This window comes from Dreissena polymorpha, chromosome 11 (assembly GCF_020536995.1).
Source record: "Dreissena polymorpha isolate Duluth1 chromosome 11, UMN_Dpol_1.0, whole genome shotgun sequence".
In the NCBI taxonomy this organism is placed as follows: domain Eukaryota; kingdom Metazoa; phylum Mollusca; class Bivalvia; order Myida; family Dreissenidae; genus Dreissena; species Dreissena polymorpha.
In genome coordinates this window covers 14,048,850-14,066,889 of record NC_068365.1, presented here as the reverse complement: position 1 = coordinate 14,066,889, position 18,040 = coordinate 14,048,850, and the positions used below count along the sequence as shown (strand labels likewise).

The following is an 18,040-nucleotide window of genomic DNA, read 5'->3' as shown; positions in this document are numbered from 1 at the left end:
TCTTATTTTTTTTAAATTTAAACATGTTTATTGGTTACATTTTAGTTTCCATCTGAGCTTAGTGAGTTTAATTATCCAGACTACTTTCGCTTTGTCGAAGTTAAACTTTAACCCTGAGAAATGTGAAAAATGGGACAAGACAGCGAAGGCGTCATGAAGAGATGATGCAGAGCCATCCAGATGTAAAGAGGTGTCAATAGCAAATGGTGGCAATTTGAAATCTAAGCCATGGAGTTTAATTTCCTTGAGACTTTAGTTTGATTGACAATATTTCAGAGCAATGTGTGAAAATGTAGCAACTTAGCGGATCTCCTTGTCTGCATCCACGTTGTTTTGAAAAATAATCAGATCAACCCCATATTGCGTGACCGCCGATACTCCGGTCAATACAATACATTAAGCCATTGAATTATTTTTCCGGACCAAAATTAAACCATGATGGAGTCGGAGTAACAAATTCGATGACAAACAGTCAAACGCCTTTTTCAATATCTATTAGCCACAGCAGACACGGAGTATCATTTACATCTGTGTAATTACGTATATCGTTGAGGAGTCTGGTATTCTCTCCTATGAACCTAGCATTGATAAATCCAGTTTGGTAAATGATTATTAATTGATCATGTATAATTTCAAACTGTTTAAACTCATCCATAGAAAAGTTTTTTTATAAAGTGTTTAATAAATTTATTTGCCGCGAGTTCTCCAACAAAACAGTTTTATACATTTCGGAATGCAAGTAATAATACCTTGTGTTTGAGTTACGGATACATTTCCACTTATAAAAGCGTGATATACAGCAATGCAAACTAAGATGCCTAATTTTGACAAAAAATGCCATAAAAGTCGTTGTTAAACCGGATTAACATTGACTTTTACATGTTTATTTTATAAAAACAATAGAAACCTCTTTTAATGCAATTTAACTTTCTAAACTTTTTAATCGTTCACTTGAACGTTTGAGTAATTCTATGTCATTTACATAACTATTTAAATATACATCGTAAACGTTAACACTTTTAGGATGATGTAGATTTCTGTTGAGTAAGGCAATTCCGTTTGAAATATCAGATTGGTTATCTAATACAAGGTCCGTGTTTATTAATTAAGTTGATCATATGTTTGTCGTATTATTGTACTTTTCATGGTGTTTTTAAACAAGAGGGCCATGATGGCCCTGTATTGCTCCCTGTATTGTATTTTTTCGTTTTTTATGCGAAAAAAACGGGCAATGCGCATGGGTTGAAATGTACTCAAGCATGTGACTTTCTCTTTCTATCCCTCGTCCCATTGGGCGCTTAAAGTTGGAAGGGTGAGCATTTTTATATATGGAAAAAGTTACTATCGTGTTAACTAAACAGACTAAAAAGCCCGGGAATTGTTGCACAGGTCCTTTGCTTATAACGTAGGTACATTTATCTCTCCAAAAGATATTGTCGTTCTTTCTATTTCACATATTTTTAGATGCTGAAGATCAAATCTATGCATTTGATTTGAAACAGATTCACAAGACCCATATGAGCCAAATGCCTTAACCCTTTACCAAACGACACATTTTGGACTTTCCCAATTTGAAAGAGGTTGCAAACGACAATTAAATTGTAATGGAATCTGAAGGAAATGATCAGGTAGGGTAGAAATAATTGTGATAAAAGGAGAAATTGCTCATCTTGAGCAATTTTTCCTTTTATCACAATTATTTATAAAGTCGTAAGCTACAAACCTGTAAAATCCTGTTAGTGTTTGGTAAAGGTTTAATAATCTCTGGTTCCTTCTTAAGAGCCTTTCACACATTTATAACAAATACAATAGAAGCATCTTTCTTTGTAAAGCATCATCTCAAAATATAACAAGGGCTGATTGAAAAACATGCATGCCCACCATATGGGCTGTCAGTTGTAGTGGCAGCCATTGTGTGAATACGTTATTTAGCACTGTGACCTTGACCTTTGACATAGTGACCTAAAAATTAATAGGGGTCATCTGCGAGTCATGATCAATGTACCTATGAAGTTTCATGATCCTAGGCGTATCAGCTTTGTTGAGTTATCATCCGGAAACCATTTTACTGTGTAAAGTAACCGTGACCTTGACCTTTGACCTAGTGACCTGAACGTCAATAGGGGTCATCTACGAGTCATGATCAATGTACATATTAAGTATCATGATCGTAGGCGTAAGCCTTCTTGAGTTATCATCCGGAAACCATTTTTCTAAGTTGAGTCACCGTGACCTTGACTTTTGACCTGAAAATCAATAGGGGTAATCTGCGAGTCATGATCAATGTACCTATGAAGTTTCATGATCCTAGGCATAAGCGTTCTTGAGTTATAATCCAGAAACCATTTTACTATTACGGGTCACTGTGACCTTGACCTTTGACCTAGTGACCTAAAAATCAATAGGGGTCATCTGCGAGTCATGATCAATATACCTATGAAGTTTCATGATCCTAGGCATAAGCGTTCTTGAGTTATCATCCGGAAACCATTTTACTATTTCGGGTCACCGTGACCTTGACCTTTGACCTAGTGACCTGAAAATAAATAGGGGGTCATCTGCGAGTCATGAACAAATTTGGTAGAGGACTATTAGATATCACTACATACCAAATTTATTAGCCCTAGGCTCTATAATTATGAACAAGAAGATTTTTAAAGTTTGCACAAAATAGGCCTTATTTAAGCATATGTTCATTTTTGTGACCCCGGGGGCAGGGTCAAATTTGTCCCCAGGGGAATAATTTGAACAAACTAAGTAGAGACCTATTAGATGTCACTACATACCGAATTTGGTAGAAATAAGCCCAAAAGTTATGGACAAGAAGATTTTTAAAGTTTGCACAAAATGGGCCCAATATAAGCATATGTTCAATTTTGTGACCCCTGGGGAACGATCAAATTTTATCCCAGGGGCTTAATTTGAATAAACTTGGTAGAGAACTATTATATGTCATTACATACTAAATTTGGTAGCCCTATGCCATACGGTTATGGACAAGAAGATTTTTAAAGTTTGCACAAAACAGGCCTTATATAAGCAAATTTTCAATTTTTTGACCCACCGGGGCAGGGTCAAATTTGACCCCAGGGGCATAATTTGAAGAAACTTGGTCGAGGACTATAAGATGTCACTACATACTAAATTTGGTAGCCCTAGGCCCAATGGTTATGGACGAGAGGATTTTTCAAGTTTTCACAAAATAGGCCTTATATAAGCAAATTTTTTTCAATTTTTTGACCCCCAGGGCAGGGTCAAATTTGACCCCAGGGGCATAATTTGAACAAACTTGGTAGAGCACTATAAGATGTCACTACATACCAAATTTGGTAGCCCTAGGCCCTATGGTTACGGACAAGAAGATTTCTAAAGTTTTCACAAAAAAGGCCTTATATTAGCAAATTTTCAATTTTTTGACCCACCGGGGCAGGGTAAAATTGACCCCAGGGGCATAATTTGAAGAAACTTGGTAGAGGATTATTAGATGTAACTACATACCAAATTTGGTAGCCCTAGGCCCAATGGTTATGGACAAGTAGATTGTTCAAGTTTTCACAAAATAGGCCTTATATAAGAACATTGTCAATTTTTTTACCCCCCGGGACAGGGTCAAATTTGACCCCAGGGGCATAATTTGAAGAAACTTGGTAGAGGACTATACGATGTCACTACATACCAAATTTGGTAGCCCTAGGCCCAATGGTTATGGACAAGAAGATTTTTGAAGTTTTCACAAAATAGGCCTTATATAAGCAAATTTTCAATTTTTGACCCCCCGGGGCCGGGTCAAATTTGACCTCAGGAGCATAATTTGAACAAATTTGGAAGAGGGTCACCCTAGGAACATTCCTGAGAAATTCTATCAGAATTGGACCAGTAGTTTAGGAGAAGAAGATGTTTAAAGAAAAAGTTAACGCACGCACGCACGACGGACACAGGACCATGACATAAGCCCCGCTGGCCTCTGGCCCCATTTTGAACCCATTTAGTTCTCGACCCAATAACGGACGCTTTGAATTGTTTATCATATATTGTTTTTAGTTCTGCTTTTACAATATTAAATGTTTATTATTTTCATCTGTGAAACTGTATTTTAAGTTTAAGTTGGCGGTTGTTAGGCAAATTCTTCTTAAAGTAACTGTATTGCCCATTATTTCCATATTTTAAGTATCGAGAAAAAGTTGACCGGCGATCATGATTTGTAAGTCTTGACTTTTTATTTCAGACATGTGATCAAAATAGTAAACGGGGACTATAAATTGTTGTTTTGTTTTGTTATTTTATTCATTATAGTGTTCAAGTGCTTGAAATCAACTTATAGATTATTATTATGCGTCAGTCGACATTTGTCATGGTAAAATTAGTAAATTTTAAACATAGATCGGATTTGACACTTAAATTTGTGATTAAAGAAAAATAGTAAATCCTAGCTTAATGGCTGCGGTTTGATGACAAAGTTTCCTTTGTCATCATAATAAGCGTTTTGTATTTTGTACGCAAGATTCTTTGTAAGCAAATTTCAGCCATAACCCATTTAACATTCCGCCCCATTCTGAGTAAATACATGTATATTGATCGACACAAATGCGTATCTTGACCACAGAATATGTTACAATATGTATCTTTTAGATATTGAATTACTCGCAGTTTTTCCTGTGTGCCCTGGTTGCCTCTGCAGTTTAAATATGATATTGTAAGGGAACGCATTAACAAGAAGCTTGGACGAACTGAATATATTATATGTAAAACTAAGTACGGTGATCCGAACGCAATAAGGAGGACATCAATTTAAGGAAAGGAAGCAGCAAAAACAAAAAGGTATAGAGCAATATTGCCAATAACGTATTTATTTAAAATGTTACTTCTGGGTAATGACCAGGGTTAATACATGCGCGTGCACGATAAGAACAGACTTTGTAGAGCGAAGCTATCCGATTTCATATAGAATTATGAAGACATGGGTATTTTTGTTGTACAGAAGCTTATTTTATTGTATAATTAAACAATAATTCGCCCCGCGGAAAGCTCATAACATTACCCTCACGTTTTTATGAACCGGAACATTATAGTATAGTTAGCATATGATTTTGCATGAAAAATGTTACACCTTATTACCTCGTTGATTTAGTGCAGTAAACATATAAATCTTCATAAATGATAACAATCCTTGGGTGTGGTCAGTTTTGCGTCAAATGACATAAATTGAACAATCTTGATAGAGGAACTTCAAAATTCAAATAACACGTGTATCGAATTTTAAGGCCTTGTGGTCGTAAAGGATTAGACTTGATTAGCTTGATTAAATTATAAAGCTTTTTAAGCCTTAATACAACATTTCATCACCCCAGATTTGAGAACACTGACCGAAAAAACAAGATTTGAACATACTGAACCGCTTTATAAGAGGTCTACTATATGATTATACTATAAACTATACTATAATATATGATAATACTAAAAAGTAGTATTGTTCTGAGCTGTATTACTTGAGTTGGAAATATTTTTGAAATGCTAGATACCATATAGAAAGCTATGCGCCCTGAATATGAGATTTTTTTAGTTTTTACGTTTTTAATCTTTTTTACCTCTGGAGACAGATATGTACGGCCGAGTGGAACGATTAGACATCTTCAAAAGAGAGTCACCGTAGTGATATGTATTTTCGTGTTATTAACCCATTTTGCGTTATCTCATTTAGACAAAATGCTGTTATTAGTACATATTACTTTATAAAAATGAGATGCTATTAAAGAGACAGAATGCATAAATGAATTCGTTGATAACTTTAATGAGGAAAAAATAATCTTACACCATATACTTTTGCATTTCGTCTTCCCTCGAAATGTTCTTCCATTTCTTACTCAAGTCAGCATAGAAATCGGATGCAATCAACGTCATCGCTGTTGCACGCTGTAAGTCAAACAAGTAAAAAATATTGATATTAAAGCAAAACTGTTCACATATAAAAAAAGGTTGAGTGTGCATTTTTCGGCAGTTTTGTACATTTTCGTTGTATTTGCATACAAAATAAAGACATGTGTAAGTGGTATAAAAGCCGAAATATATTATTATAAAAGTGACTACATCCGCCACACTTTTCAAATTCTTAAACAGGCAGGTAGTGTATTTTATTCAAACGAAATTTATTTGGGTTTATGTGTTGAGTCCATAATAATAGCAGACACATGTTCTTGATACGGATGGTATGTTATAATGTTTATAAAGGTTTTTGTTTTGTTTCGTCGTAGGTCTGGAACCATGACAACGATTTTCTTCTTTAATTTTAAGTTTACTGTGTATTATAAATCAAGTTTGAAAAGTACAAGAAGCGTGTTATTGAAATGTGGATCAATGTTTTTATATATTAACAAGAAACAATATTTATTTTCGAAACTCGGCGTTATATTGTTAAAATGTTTGACGTTAACATGCCAGCGAAATAAATATGAATACGACCAACATGTTAAATGGTCACGATACGTACATCGTCCTAAAAATTCTTCATCTGCTTGTATTTTTTAAAATTAATATTATTATTCATATTATTATGTATATTATTATTCATATTATTATTTTTATTTATTTAAATTAAAAGTATACAATTATTAAATAGAAAGTTGCGTTTAACACACATTGCACACACATTTACCATTGTACTACATTGCGCATCGCTCTGCGCATTTTAAAATTCATGAGGGAGACAAAGCGTACCTAAAGCAGAAACCATCATAATATATTCCACGATTTAATTCGAAAAAAATGGCGAACACTTTAAAATTCGTAATAAGTGTAAGTAAGTTTGTGTATTCGCTTATTTCATCTTAGACAAATACGTCAAAATTTATCAAATCATTAGAACTAATTAAATACATCGCTCGCGATTTTATAAGCAATTATTTGACAACGTTTTCACAGGGAAACTGGACGCATGCGCGGGAAAGATAGTTATAAAATTGATATAAATGCCATACGCATTTAATGCAGCGAAACGCATGCGTAATATCGAATTTTTTTTTGTTTTGTGTACAATTCGGATTAAATTATATGTGATTTAGAATCCGATTGAAGGCCTGTATCGAACAACTAGTATTGTTGTGTCATGTTTCAATCATTATACCATTGTAACTATATACATAAATGTATTCCTGAAAAGGAAAACTAAACAATGTTTTTATGCATGACTTAATTACATACATTTCGATTGTCATCCATAAAATTATGTTGTTGATTTATATGAAAATGTAGTTTTGTTGTCCCCTATTACATTTGCATGTCGACATACGCAAATATGCAACTGTATCTCAATTTAGTTTAACACAATTATGCAATGAAAACAATGAGAATGACACTAAGAATCTTATTCAATGGATAATTACAATTGTATATGTACACATTTCAACGCTAATTCTGTTATTAGAAAAGCCCATTGCAACCGTAAATTGTTAATACGATTAATGCGTAAAACCAATTTTTTTTACAGGGAGGTTGTCTTAATTGTCTTGATATAATACTAATTAATGAACGTATAGGGCGTGTTAAGATCAGTTAATAATTGTATAGACGTAACGTTCTTACGTTATGAGAATAAAATAAGAATTCAGAATTTACGCAGTTCAAAGGTTACTAATCATAACGTCAGCTTTTTGCTCATACTTCAGATACCGGTATTATGGTTCCACCTTTTAAAATGCCAGTGATCAATAAAACACTATGTAAACCTGTAATCTTGAACTGTTAAATTCTTTACGGTTAGTGGTGAATTAATGATAAAACAAAGTAAGCAGAACTATTTCCGAATTTAGCCTTATAAAGTCGAATAGACGCTACGATACATGCCTGCATCAGCCGACATCGCACATTAATACGAGAGGTTATGTCCGGTAAACTGCCTTAATAGATTGATGCGTTCCTCATTATTCATTTTGTTGTGGTCTCATTTTACACTCTTACAAAAAGTGAACGACACAAATCGAAATGAAAATACAGGAAACAATCCACGATTATGGTTTATTCTAATTGCGTTCACGATTGTCAGGTAAATATTGTCGAGCAATATTGCTCTAGCATTGGATCGTACTTTGCCATGTATTGAATCCGAGCCCGCGGTTTCACGATTCAATGAATCAGAACCCTTGTTCGTTTGAATGCTAAACTAATCGAATTCAGAAACATGAGTTTAAAAGGTATAAACGTTAGCATTGTCAATAATGGGTATCAATGTACCAAGACAAGTAAGTGAAATTGAGGTTGCATTAATTAAATTTCCACAAGAAGAAAATAAAGTACATTTTATTTGAAAAGAAAATAGGCAACTTAGTATACCTCAACTTTCTGCAAGCACAATTTTGCGACCTCTTGTTGTTCCAGGACCAATGCCCACAGCAACATGTAATTCCAAAAGGGTAATGATGTTCCCATCTCCTTCAGTACTTCTATTGAATGGTTGGGAGAACATTTCCAATAGCCGATGTTCCAATGATCATTTTAAATCTAAATATATGTCATTAATTGTGTATCACTAAATATTAAACATAAAATAAGTTATGTTTTTATAAGTGTATTTTATTTTTATTAAAAAGCACACACGTTTTTGACTTTCAAAAAAAGTGTGATGCGAAGTTTCACACATTAACTCAGTAACTTATGTATACAAAATTGAAACTTTTGGAAATGAAATAACCCTTCATCTAACGTAAATCCGAAAATGTCATACGTTTGAAGCTTGTGTCTTAAGTGTTAATTTGTCGTACACTAATGTATTCTTACCGACCGACGGACAGACATACACGATAATTACAGGATGTATAACTTACACGTGTGTTCTGCTGTGTATAAAAGGAATCGTATTGATAGACCGTAAGTTTCATCTAATGAATTATGAGTGAATTGCAGATACTCATCTTGATAGTTTTCAATAACCAAAAGTGTTAATATATTACATCATACAAGTTTTCACGTTTACTTATGCTCATTAATATATTCTTGGTTGAGAGGAACGAAATCCCATATTTGAACATATTAATTATTATAAATGTTGGTAAGTATGCAGCATTTCGAGGCTGTAAATTTTGGGGTTGACAAATAATTAGGGTAAGGCATATTGGCATCCCATATAAAACACGTTGTTCTTGCTTGTATTACGTTATTGAGAACAGCATTCGTCTGAATATTATAATAACATAAATACTGCATAGCTGTTGAAGTAACTTACCTACGTCGCGGTTGCCATACACTGGGCGTGTGGTAAGTAGTCTGATGATTTTTAAAATCAAACACATATCCTAAAAATAACATTTATGAACGTGTAGGTATAATTCGGAAAGAAAAAAGACGTTATTTTTGTCATTTGTGTCATCCGCGACCTTGAAAAGTTTACGTATATACGGTTAATATAAATTGAAGGGTAACATACAATTTTAGTTAAAAACATGCCCGTTGGTACTAAAGCTTCAGAAAGCCAAAATAAATAAATAAATAGAAAATGTCAACATATTAATAATGGAGACATACCTCACTTGGTGGTTTGCTATTTAACTGAAATACAAACAGAATCACTAGGTTAGGTACCATTATACGACATATTTTATCGAGAGTATTTTTCAAACTTAAACGTGTTTATTATCATTGGTTTTCCTTCGCCTTATCAGCCAGGAATTTAACAGACAAATAAAGCAGTCCCCTACCGGAATAATGTTGTCGGAGAAAGCTTAAAGTAACATGTATACTCAAAATCTGCAAATATTTCGCCAAATACTTCGTAAAAGAAAGTAACCCCATAAAAAAATCAGTATTCCTTAAAGCAATAGCCAAACTTTCAACGCTAGATGTGGTATGGTAACATAGATTTAACAAGATACAAAATGCTCTTTTTTGCGCGGCAATATATTCAACACATGTTCATGTACTAAGTTAGTGTTCGTGTGTCGTATGAATATATATCGTTGCGGGAAATTTAAATAGAATAGATTGTGCCAGAAAAAAATGAATAAAAACAAGCATTTTGTATCTCTTTAAATCTATGTAACCATACCTCATATAGCATTTATGTTTTGGCTATTGCTATCTAGCGTTGCTTTAAGGAACATTGATTTTTTATGGGTGAATTTTATTTTTTGAAATCTCGTACAAAATTTGTGTTGATTTTGCGTGCTTAGGGGCTTTTGCGTTTTTTTTAAGTTGTGTTTAGAAGGATCCAGATTGTCGGTTGGCCATTTTTACTTAACCATAGCGAATACATTTTTTTTCTAACGAAAACACTGAAATAACGAGCATATTCCCAGCATTGCCGTCACTTATTTCTGTAACCAAAGAAACCACAATTGTTGTCGGGAGTGTTCGCAAAATCTAGATGTTTCGGACAGTTGCCATTTATTTCTATATCCATGACAACCACAATTTTATTATGAAGAAATATCTTAAATCACGTAAATATTTTTTTTACGTCCCTCTATCCACATGCTAAGTTGCATAAACCTAGCCTAAGTCATTTTTGAGATATCGCAGGAATCATTTATTGGACTGCTTCCACTTATTTTTGTAACCTTAGCAAGTAAATATAGGGATTTAGAAAAAGCGGACCCCCTTCAAATTGTATGACTTACCCTTTTTACTTATGCGGCCCGCATTTATTTTTATTCAAAAACCTATTTCAATGTCCCACAGCTTTTGACCCTGTTTTTGTCAATGTTCGCGTAAATACAGACATACCGAGCGTGTTTTCATTAACTTTTAACGATTTTACGAGTCACAGTAGTACCTATTAAGTAATATCAACACTAACTTATTTTTACTGTGTAGCATACCACATGTAATTTATAATAAATTGATGATATATCAAATAAAAGATTAACTTAGTACCGTATCTTACATTTTAACAATAATTAAGGCATTACAATGTGAGACAATTCATATAAATTCAATGTATTTTATTAAATACACTACCTGTTCTTTATAACGCTCCAATAGCCCTCCGTCTTTAACCTGCAAGTTTAAGACATTTCTGATGCTTACAAATGCCGAACATTCGACAATGTTCAAATACATTTTGTTTTACAAGTCACTGAGTGTTCTTGTTTACAGTCATGTGTATGCTGCAACAACATAAATATTATAGCTGGCTCTGGACTCAATCTTATGCATCTTAAAATGATCTTTGAACGTGATGGTCTCAAGAACATTTTCATAATGAATAACTCTGACGGTCAGTCCAGGGTCACCAATGCCAAGCGTCTTTTGGAGACACTTCTTCCAACCTGTCGAAGTTCGTCAAAAAACTACCATAACAGTCATGTATTTGTTTTGTTTGTCATAATAAGTTTAATGTTATCACTAGTATCACTACTCATTGATAAATTGATAAATCTATTTTCCTTTAAACGTGTATGATTGAGTGATTAAATGTGCCTTGTTACTTAATTATTAATGTTCTTAGTGCCCTGTAACATTTTCAAGTCTTATTTATAGAAGAACGCATGTTACGTTCATTTTCAAACTAGGTTAGCAAATCTTACTGCACTGATTAGGTTCCATGTCACACATAATATATGAGATGTATGTATGTTAATATGTTTATGAGTTTTTTTTTATAGGCCTTTCCTCTATTTTTTTCTATTAATAATCTTTTTTGAACATTTAGCTCATCTTTATGCTCACATATAAAAATCTCGAATTCAGTATGGCGTTTCTGGAAAAGTGGGGTACCCTTGATTGTAAAGCAGGAACTTTCACTGGTGACCCCCATTTGTTTCTTTATTTTTCATTTAAGCATACATTGTAGATGATTTCTATGTTCGAAGATTTTAATTTCCTTTTGCCATTTTTTTGACAATATATTTAAAAAAAAGACTCGTGACTAGAGATTGCAATTTTTCTCGTTTTCCGAAGGATGATGACATCACGTGTTTGTTTATATTTTCTTTATCCCTTTTCTCACATGTTATAAACTATCATATTTGTATATATTATGCATTTATCTATTAATACATACTGAAAAGGTGTTGTTTGTTAAATATTTGGATTGAGGAGAGTGAATTTTGTAAATACATGGTTCAGAAAAAAATGGAGAAAAAAATTTTAAAAACTGAAAATGTCAAAAAAAAATTATTGAACAGTGAATTGTATTTAAACTTTAATGATCAATGCAGAATACCACAACACTAAGAAATATGCGAAGAAAGAAGTGAAAATCAACATGTCCCATTAGAGTGCTAATACCTTAAAAGTCCAACGAGATTAACGTTTCAAAATATCGTTCCTGTTCGACTCACCGATTTGCTCAATTTGTCGTAGTCCCTCTTCTCTATTAAAAACATGTTCAAAAAGTTGCTATCGAGTTTTTGAATTTGTTTTATAAATTCGATATCACCCTTCCGCACGGCCTTGGCAATTTTTCGAGAGAAGAATGAGTAGTAGCCATCGTCGGGTTTCTATATAAAAACAAGAGAACACGATTACCCCTATGTAAAAGGCGTGGTAATTTTTGGACGTTGTAGCATTAACGTCTACAGTGTTTGTCAATGGCCACAATCAGATATAATATACTAAAGATGTACGTATTGTGGTTTAAGAGATGTTCTTTAAGTTATCATGCTATACAAGTGAAATGAAACATGTCATCCTTAATTGCAGGGCAATTTTCACCATTTTGGCATGATTTAAACAAGACCACTTTATGAGTTTAAAGCAAAATATATCATCTTTCAGACCTATTTTTAACACAAGATAGTTGTTTAAATATAATTTGAGTATATACATCTTCACAACAAATGTAATAATGCGACACAAGTCTGGTAAGTGTTAACCCAGGTGGTATGATATAAGCAAAGATTGTAGAGGACCACTTTCCGATGAAGCATAACAAATATCACAGCTGTGATTTTTGTGAATAAATAATGAAACACTTTGTTGTTAACACAGATGCTTCATCTGACCAAACTTGTTGCGGGATCATTATATGATGTTACGTACTACACATTAAAGCTATGGAACTTGTGGTTTCAGAGACATTTTTGGAGTTATTTTAAGGGATTATATCGTTTAGAATGGGTAACTTCTTTAAAAAATCTTCCTTTAGCAAAAATAATAATGGGATATAAAAATAGCTTTATGTCGCTATATATACAATAAGAACATAGTTATGCATTTTGAGATAAATTTTTTATAATAGTGGCCATTTTAAGGTTTTGACATCATAAAATAGTGCGCATTCTATATGTGAATATGTTGTTCATGTTTTTTAACGAGTATTCTTGCGCAGCCAGTTAAATCAAGGTATACTGTTATTTCTGTGTATGCCTACAAAATCACGAGTTCGATACCACATTTGGTTGTATCATTTTTTTGACGTTTTGCTAATTTGTTTTTATGAAATATATCGTTTTGTTTATATAAGTTATTTGATTTACTTTTTGCGTAAAATGCATTACAAACAGAATTTACATAATACGTGCTTTTTGCCATATTTTTTTAAATAAAAATAAATAAGTCTATGTTAATCATGAGACTCATGAGGTGAGCCCAATTAAGACTCCATGGTTTTACTCATGTTTTAGTTACCGTTGTACCTGATTACTATCTGATTGAACATTGACAATATATATAGGATATATATATAATCGTGATCATAGAAAACGCCACTCGTGAAAATATATTTTCTATGATCACTCCTGAAATAACAAACGATCTTACACTGACATGAACACATTTTTGTTATGCCCCTTTTTCAAGAAAAAAATTAACAGCTGTTCCCTTTCGCTGAAAAGCTACCTTTTCTCTCGTGGCGTGCCTCAATACATTTCAAAACACAAAATGACGTCATTAGTGTGACGAAATTATATCATTATACCAGAAATTCCCCAGTTAAACTCTTTTACAGTGTAAATAACGGTGAAAAAGCATTAAATAAAAAGAAAATTTGTTGCCAGTTAGATTCGGTGGAATGTCGATTTTAATTCATTCGTGATCATAGAAAATATATATATCATTTTTTATATTAATCTAAAAATAGAAATAGGACTTCCGAAAATTTGTTATTTTCACCGGTGAAAATAACAATTAGTTTATTTTCACTGCTGTTATTTCACTGCAGAAATGTCATATTTTATCATTAGGTATAAAAGAAAAGTGTGTATTGATAATATACCCTTACGCTTGGACGTTTTGATACGAGAAACATCAATTGATCAAATATTGCAGAGAATCACTATGAGATGTTACAAACGAAGTATAAATCTCCTAACAATAATATTTCAATTTTAAAGTTATTTTTTTTATTTTTAATCTCCTCTGCCCTATTTAAGCAGCGCACAAAAATTTGCACAACTTTAAAAGCAATATAAATAAAGATAATTACTGTGCGGTCTGGTTAAAACCCGCCAAGCATTTAATGAAGAGATGTCGTTTTAACTAAAAGTTTACGGACGACGGGCGAGGGACGAACAACGACGAAAGACGCACAAAACAACGCAACCCTGAACATTAAGTGCACATGTGAGCTAAAATACAAGAAGATTATAGCTTTAAAAATAATTTGTACGTTTCAAAAATATTATTTTGCATAATTGCGATGATTTTCCATGCATGATATTACATCCGAATAGAATGCAAATGATAAGTTAAAAATCTAACATTGTATATAATTTCGAATATGGTTTCATCCTTGTTGAAATACAATTAAATTATATAAACTACATCATCTATATAAATACTGATAATTAAGAGAAACACCAAAATATAATTATGGTTTTGAATAGTGAGTTTAAAGCGTCTTACTTCTTCAATGTTATTGTTAATTTGGATCTCGCAAACGACCAGTTTCAAACTCGTCCAAGTAAGTCTTCCAACACGTTTGTTGGGCGAGTGTATTAGAAAAAAAACTTACCGTATTTCGTTAAGCCATGGAAGAAGAACATTTTGCGCCGATTGAAACTACAACCATATATTTAAATGTAGAACACCCACTCTCAATCTCAATAATTATGATATTACAATATAGCGTACCAAGCAAAATTAGGCAAACACGTTACTCCTTTAGTGTACATAATTTTACTCATCTTCACTGAGTAAAACCAGTAATTTAATTTTTATAAAGTTGTTTTTGACAAGAAAAAGACATTGTTTATAATTTAACTTTGATAGTACAATGATGTAATACCTTATTCAGCCAATATGAGCGTATATACCTGAACGTTCATGACGATGATCCTAATATTTATTTTTGATATTATTTCGTTCAGTCCTACCAGTTGATCTGCATACAAAATAACGTGAATGAAGGTCAAACTTTTTTTAGAAAGTATGCAGACATGCAGACATGGCTTGCATCTTTCAAGCCAATTTGATATTGACATTTAGCCTGGTGATATAAGATCTGCAGGAATCTTCCTTTCTTCGCAAATTACTATCACATCAATTTGCATGATATTGGTCAAAACGCTCTCTTACTAGCGTAAGGAGATTGATAACAAAATACCAACCCTATATGACATAGCCATTAAACATGATGCTATAAAAAAATCAATGTTAATCTTTATTTCCTCCAAAGTATCCATCACTATACCAATTTGTAGGAGGGAAGGTCATATCATTCTTAGCGTATCTTGCATAAAACGGAATGGTCTATAAACAACAGCTTTACCTTTGGCCGACAGACATACTTGTGAAAAGCAAAGTACTATTTAACATCTAAGGATGCATAAGTTAAGTACTGTTATGACAGTATATACTCGGCTTTAGAGTGGTTTGTATTGAAACTACAATCGGGTAAATTACAACTGACCTAAACCTATCGCATCTCCAGTGAATACCAACGTGTTTTGTCAATGGATAGTACTACAGGCATGCACTATGTGTCCTCGTTATTCTTAACAGGCATACCCATATATACATTGACGAACTGGCAGAGCGGTGATAAATTTGCTTTTTATTATAAAATGGTGTACAAAACATATTGATTATGTATAATTACTCACTCTCTGCATTATCAAACCATGTTAATTTACAAACCGTAGGAGTTTCAGTGAGATACTTTGAAGTCCATGCCTCTCTTGCTGAAATTCAAGACAAAAACACTTTTTAATATACTTATGCCTTTAAGATTTAATAAACACAAATAAGTTTATATAATAAGGTAAACGGTAGATGTTCCAATGCATTTAATTCATTACTGAATATTTACGATTCGTGATAATGTTTAAGTATAAATAGGAAATAGATTTACGATAAGTTTTTAGTAAATGCCTAGATGCTCAGTTAAGACCGATATAAACTGTGGGCTTATATACATTTTATACAAAATGTTATGTTACAGAATAGTAACATTTAATAGAAATACGAGGTATAAAGAAAAACTTGTGGGCATTCCAAAAAATGTGTCGAGTTTAATCATAACTTGTTACATAACCGTTTGTTTTTAACACATGGAGCACACTCCAAGTTTAAGGAACATTAGATGTTTTTCGACATCACCGCTAAACAAAATTTAATATAATATACCAATTTAAATTATTTTAATCATGCTTGCATATAAAAAATATGCTCTCCACATAAAATCTAACGTATACAAGTTTTTAAGCATCCTTCAAATTCACACACTCGCACATGCCACAGGATCACGCAAAAACACACGAATTAGTCTTTATAACATAGATCATTTCGTAGAAAGGATTCTTTTACATTTTTTTGTTTATACGTTCTTAAGACACTATTCGATAATACGTTTAAAAATTGTATTAGAGATATGGGATTACTGTTGCAAAACTATTTCATTATTAAATATTGTAAACGTCTTCAATTAACATCTGGTGTATTATACCTGTTGCATCATGACACACTTGTGCTGTTGCAGTTCCCTCAGCAATGTTGTCTGGGCGTATTAACGACCATCGTTCTTTACGTACTGTCTCTTCTTTGAATAATTCGGCAATATCAACGACATCATCCGCCCTTAATATACATCATTTAAGTTACAGCAGTATGCAACGAGCATTAACTCTTAATGGCCACATGGAACGCGTTTCATTTCAATACGGGATATATATGCATGTATCGACTACGGAGTTTACCGATCTGAAAAGTTCACAATCAGCGTGGTAGTGTAATTTTCTGCTACTCGTTTAACTAACGCCAAAGTCTCTTCACTACAGTTTGCAGCAATGTTGATGACTGGTATTTTGTACGAAGAATCTGAAGCTGTCAAGAGAAACTTGTTTTGCAATATTAGTTTTTAAATATCTTGTTGTTTTTTTAACATTACATATACTTGATATTAAGAGAATATATTTTTTTGCATCATTATTTCAAGTTATAATGCCAATTATATACATCAACGTATCAAAACGTTAGCTAGACTCACTATGATTAGAATGCATTTTTTAAGAACGAGTATTAATATTTACGAATATATTAAAGCTTATTTGTATTGTAGCACCAATTGCTTAACGTTATGTGGTTTCTCTTCTTCAATTGTTTTTGTTGATCAACGTTATGCGCCAAAGTAAGTTTAACAAGGTCGAACAATTGTAGACAATACAATATATGTGTGTTATTATATAGTTAATACTTTTCTAGCACAGAATTTGTAAACTGCCATGAACAGCGTTTGGCGGTTAGCAACAAAATGCAGTTTTGTGTACCATAGGCATATATAAAATTCGGCTTACCATATTTAGACCCGGCAAAAGACATAATAAAAAAAGGCGTGGCGAAACGCATACACACGAGAAACAATAAAATAAGCATGAGATCACACGGCACTATAGCGAAGACTTCAGCCAGAAGCTAGGGTTCCATGACATGCTCCAAAAGTCTGATTGCCGATAATATAAAACATACCTATGGTCAAGGCAAATCTGTTTCAGCTATTGTGGTGTGAATACAATGTAGCAGTTGTTAACCGAAGGAATTTATTAATATTAATCTACCTCTTTCTAAAGTGCATTTAAGGAACTGATTTCAACTATATAATGCTAGGTTATGAAAGCGATGAAGAGAGTAAAATGGAAGGCACTTACTACCCGCATCCATATTCAAATATTTATTCCCA

At 32.9% G+C, this 18,040-nt stretch overlaps 2 protein-coding genes and 1 long non-coding RNA gene across 15 annotated transcripts in view; all 3 read right to left on the bottom strand.

Annotated features, from left to right (window-relative positions):
• LOC127849624 (transient receptor potential cation channel subfamily M member-like 2) overlaps positions 1-8,487 on the bottom strand; it is an 80,950-nt gene extending 72,463 nt beyond the window's left edge. For 10 of the 11 annotated variants that reach the window (XM_052382367.1, XM_052382366.1, XM_052382373.1 and 7 more), the window contains exons 1-2: positions 8,323-8,487; positions 5,810-5,910 (exon numbers count right to left, since the gene is read on the bottom strand). In XM_052382367.1, coding sequence (XP_052238327.1) covers positions 5,810-5,910; positions 8,323-8,418 — 197 coding nt within the window. In that variant the 5' untranslated portion in view covers positions 8,419-8,487. The remainder of the gene's footprint in view (positions 1-5,809; positions 5,911-8,322) is intronic. The other variant, XM_052382368.1, reaches the window with a different exon arrangement.
• Positions 8,488-12,281: 3,794 nt separating this feature from the next.
• LOC127849627 (uncharacterized) lies at positions 12,282-16,897 on the bottom strand. The gene is made up of 5 exons (XR_008034959.1): positions 16,811-16,897; positions 16,003-16,046; positions 15,180-15,247; positions 14,879-14,925; positions 12,282-12,425 (listed from the first exon to the last, which is right to left on the bottom strand). It is a non-coding gene; the product is annotated as an uncharacterized LOC127849627 (long non-coding RNA).
• Positions 16,898-17,064: 167 nt separating this feature from the next.
• LOC127849623 (uncharacterized) overlaps positions 17,065-18,040 on the bottom strand; it is a 100,602-nt gene continuing 99,626 nt past the window's right edge. For all 3 annotated transcript variants that reach the window (XM_052382359.1, XM_052382360.1, XM_052382363.1), the window contains 2 exons: positions 17,830-17,855; positions 17,065-17,187 (listed from right to left, as the gene is read on the bottom strand). The gene's annotated coding sequence lies outside the window, so the exon portion shown is untranslated. The remainder of the gene's footprint in view (positions 17,188-17,829; positions 17,856-18,040) is intronic.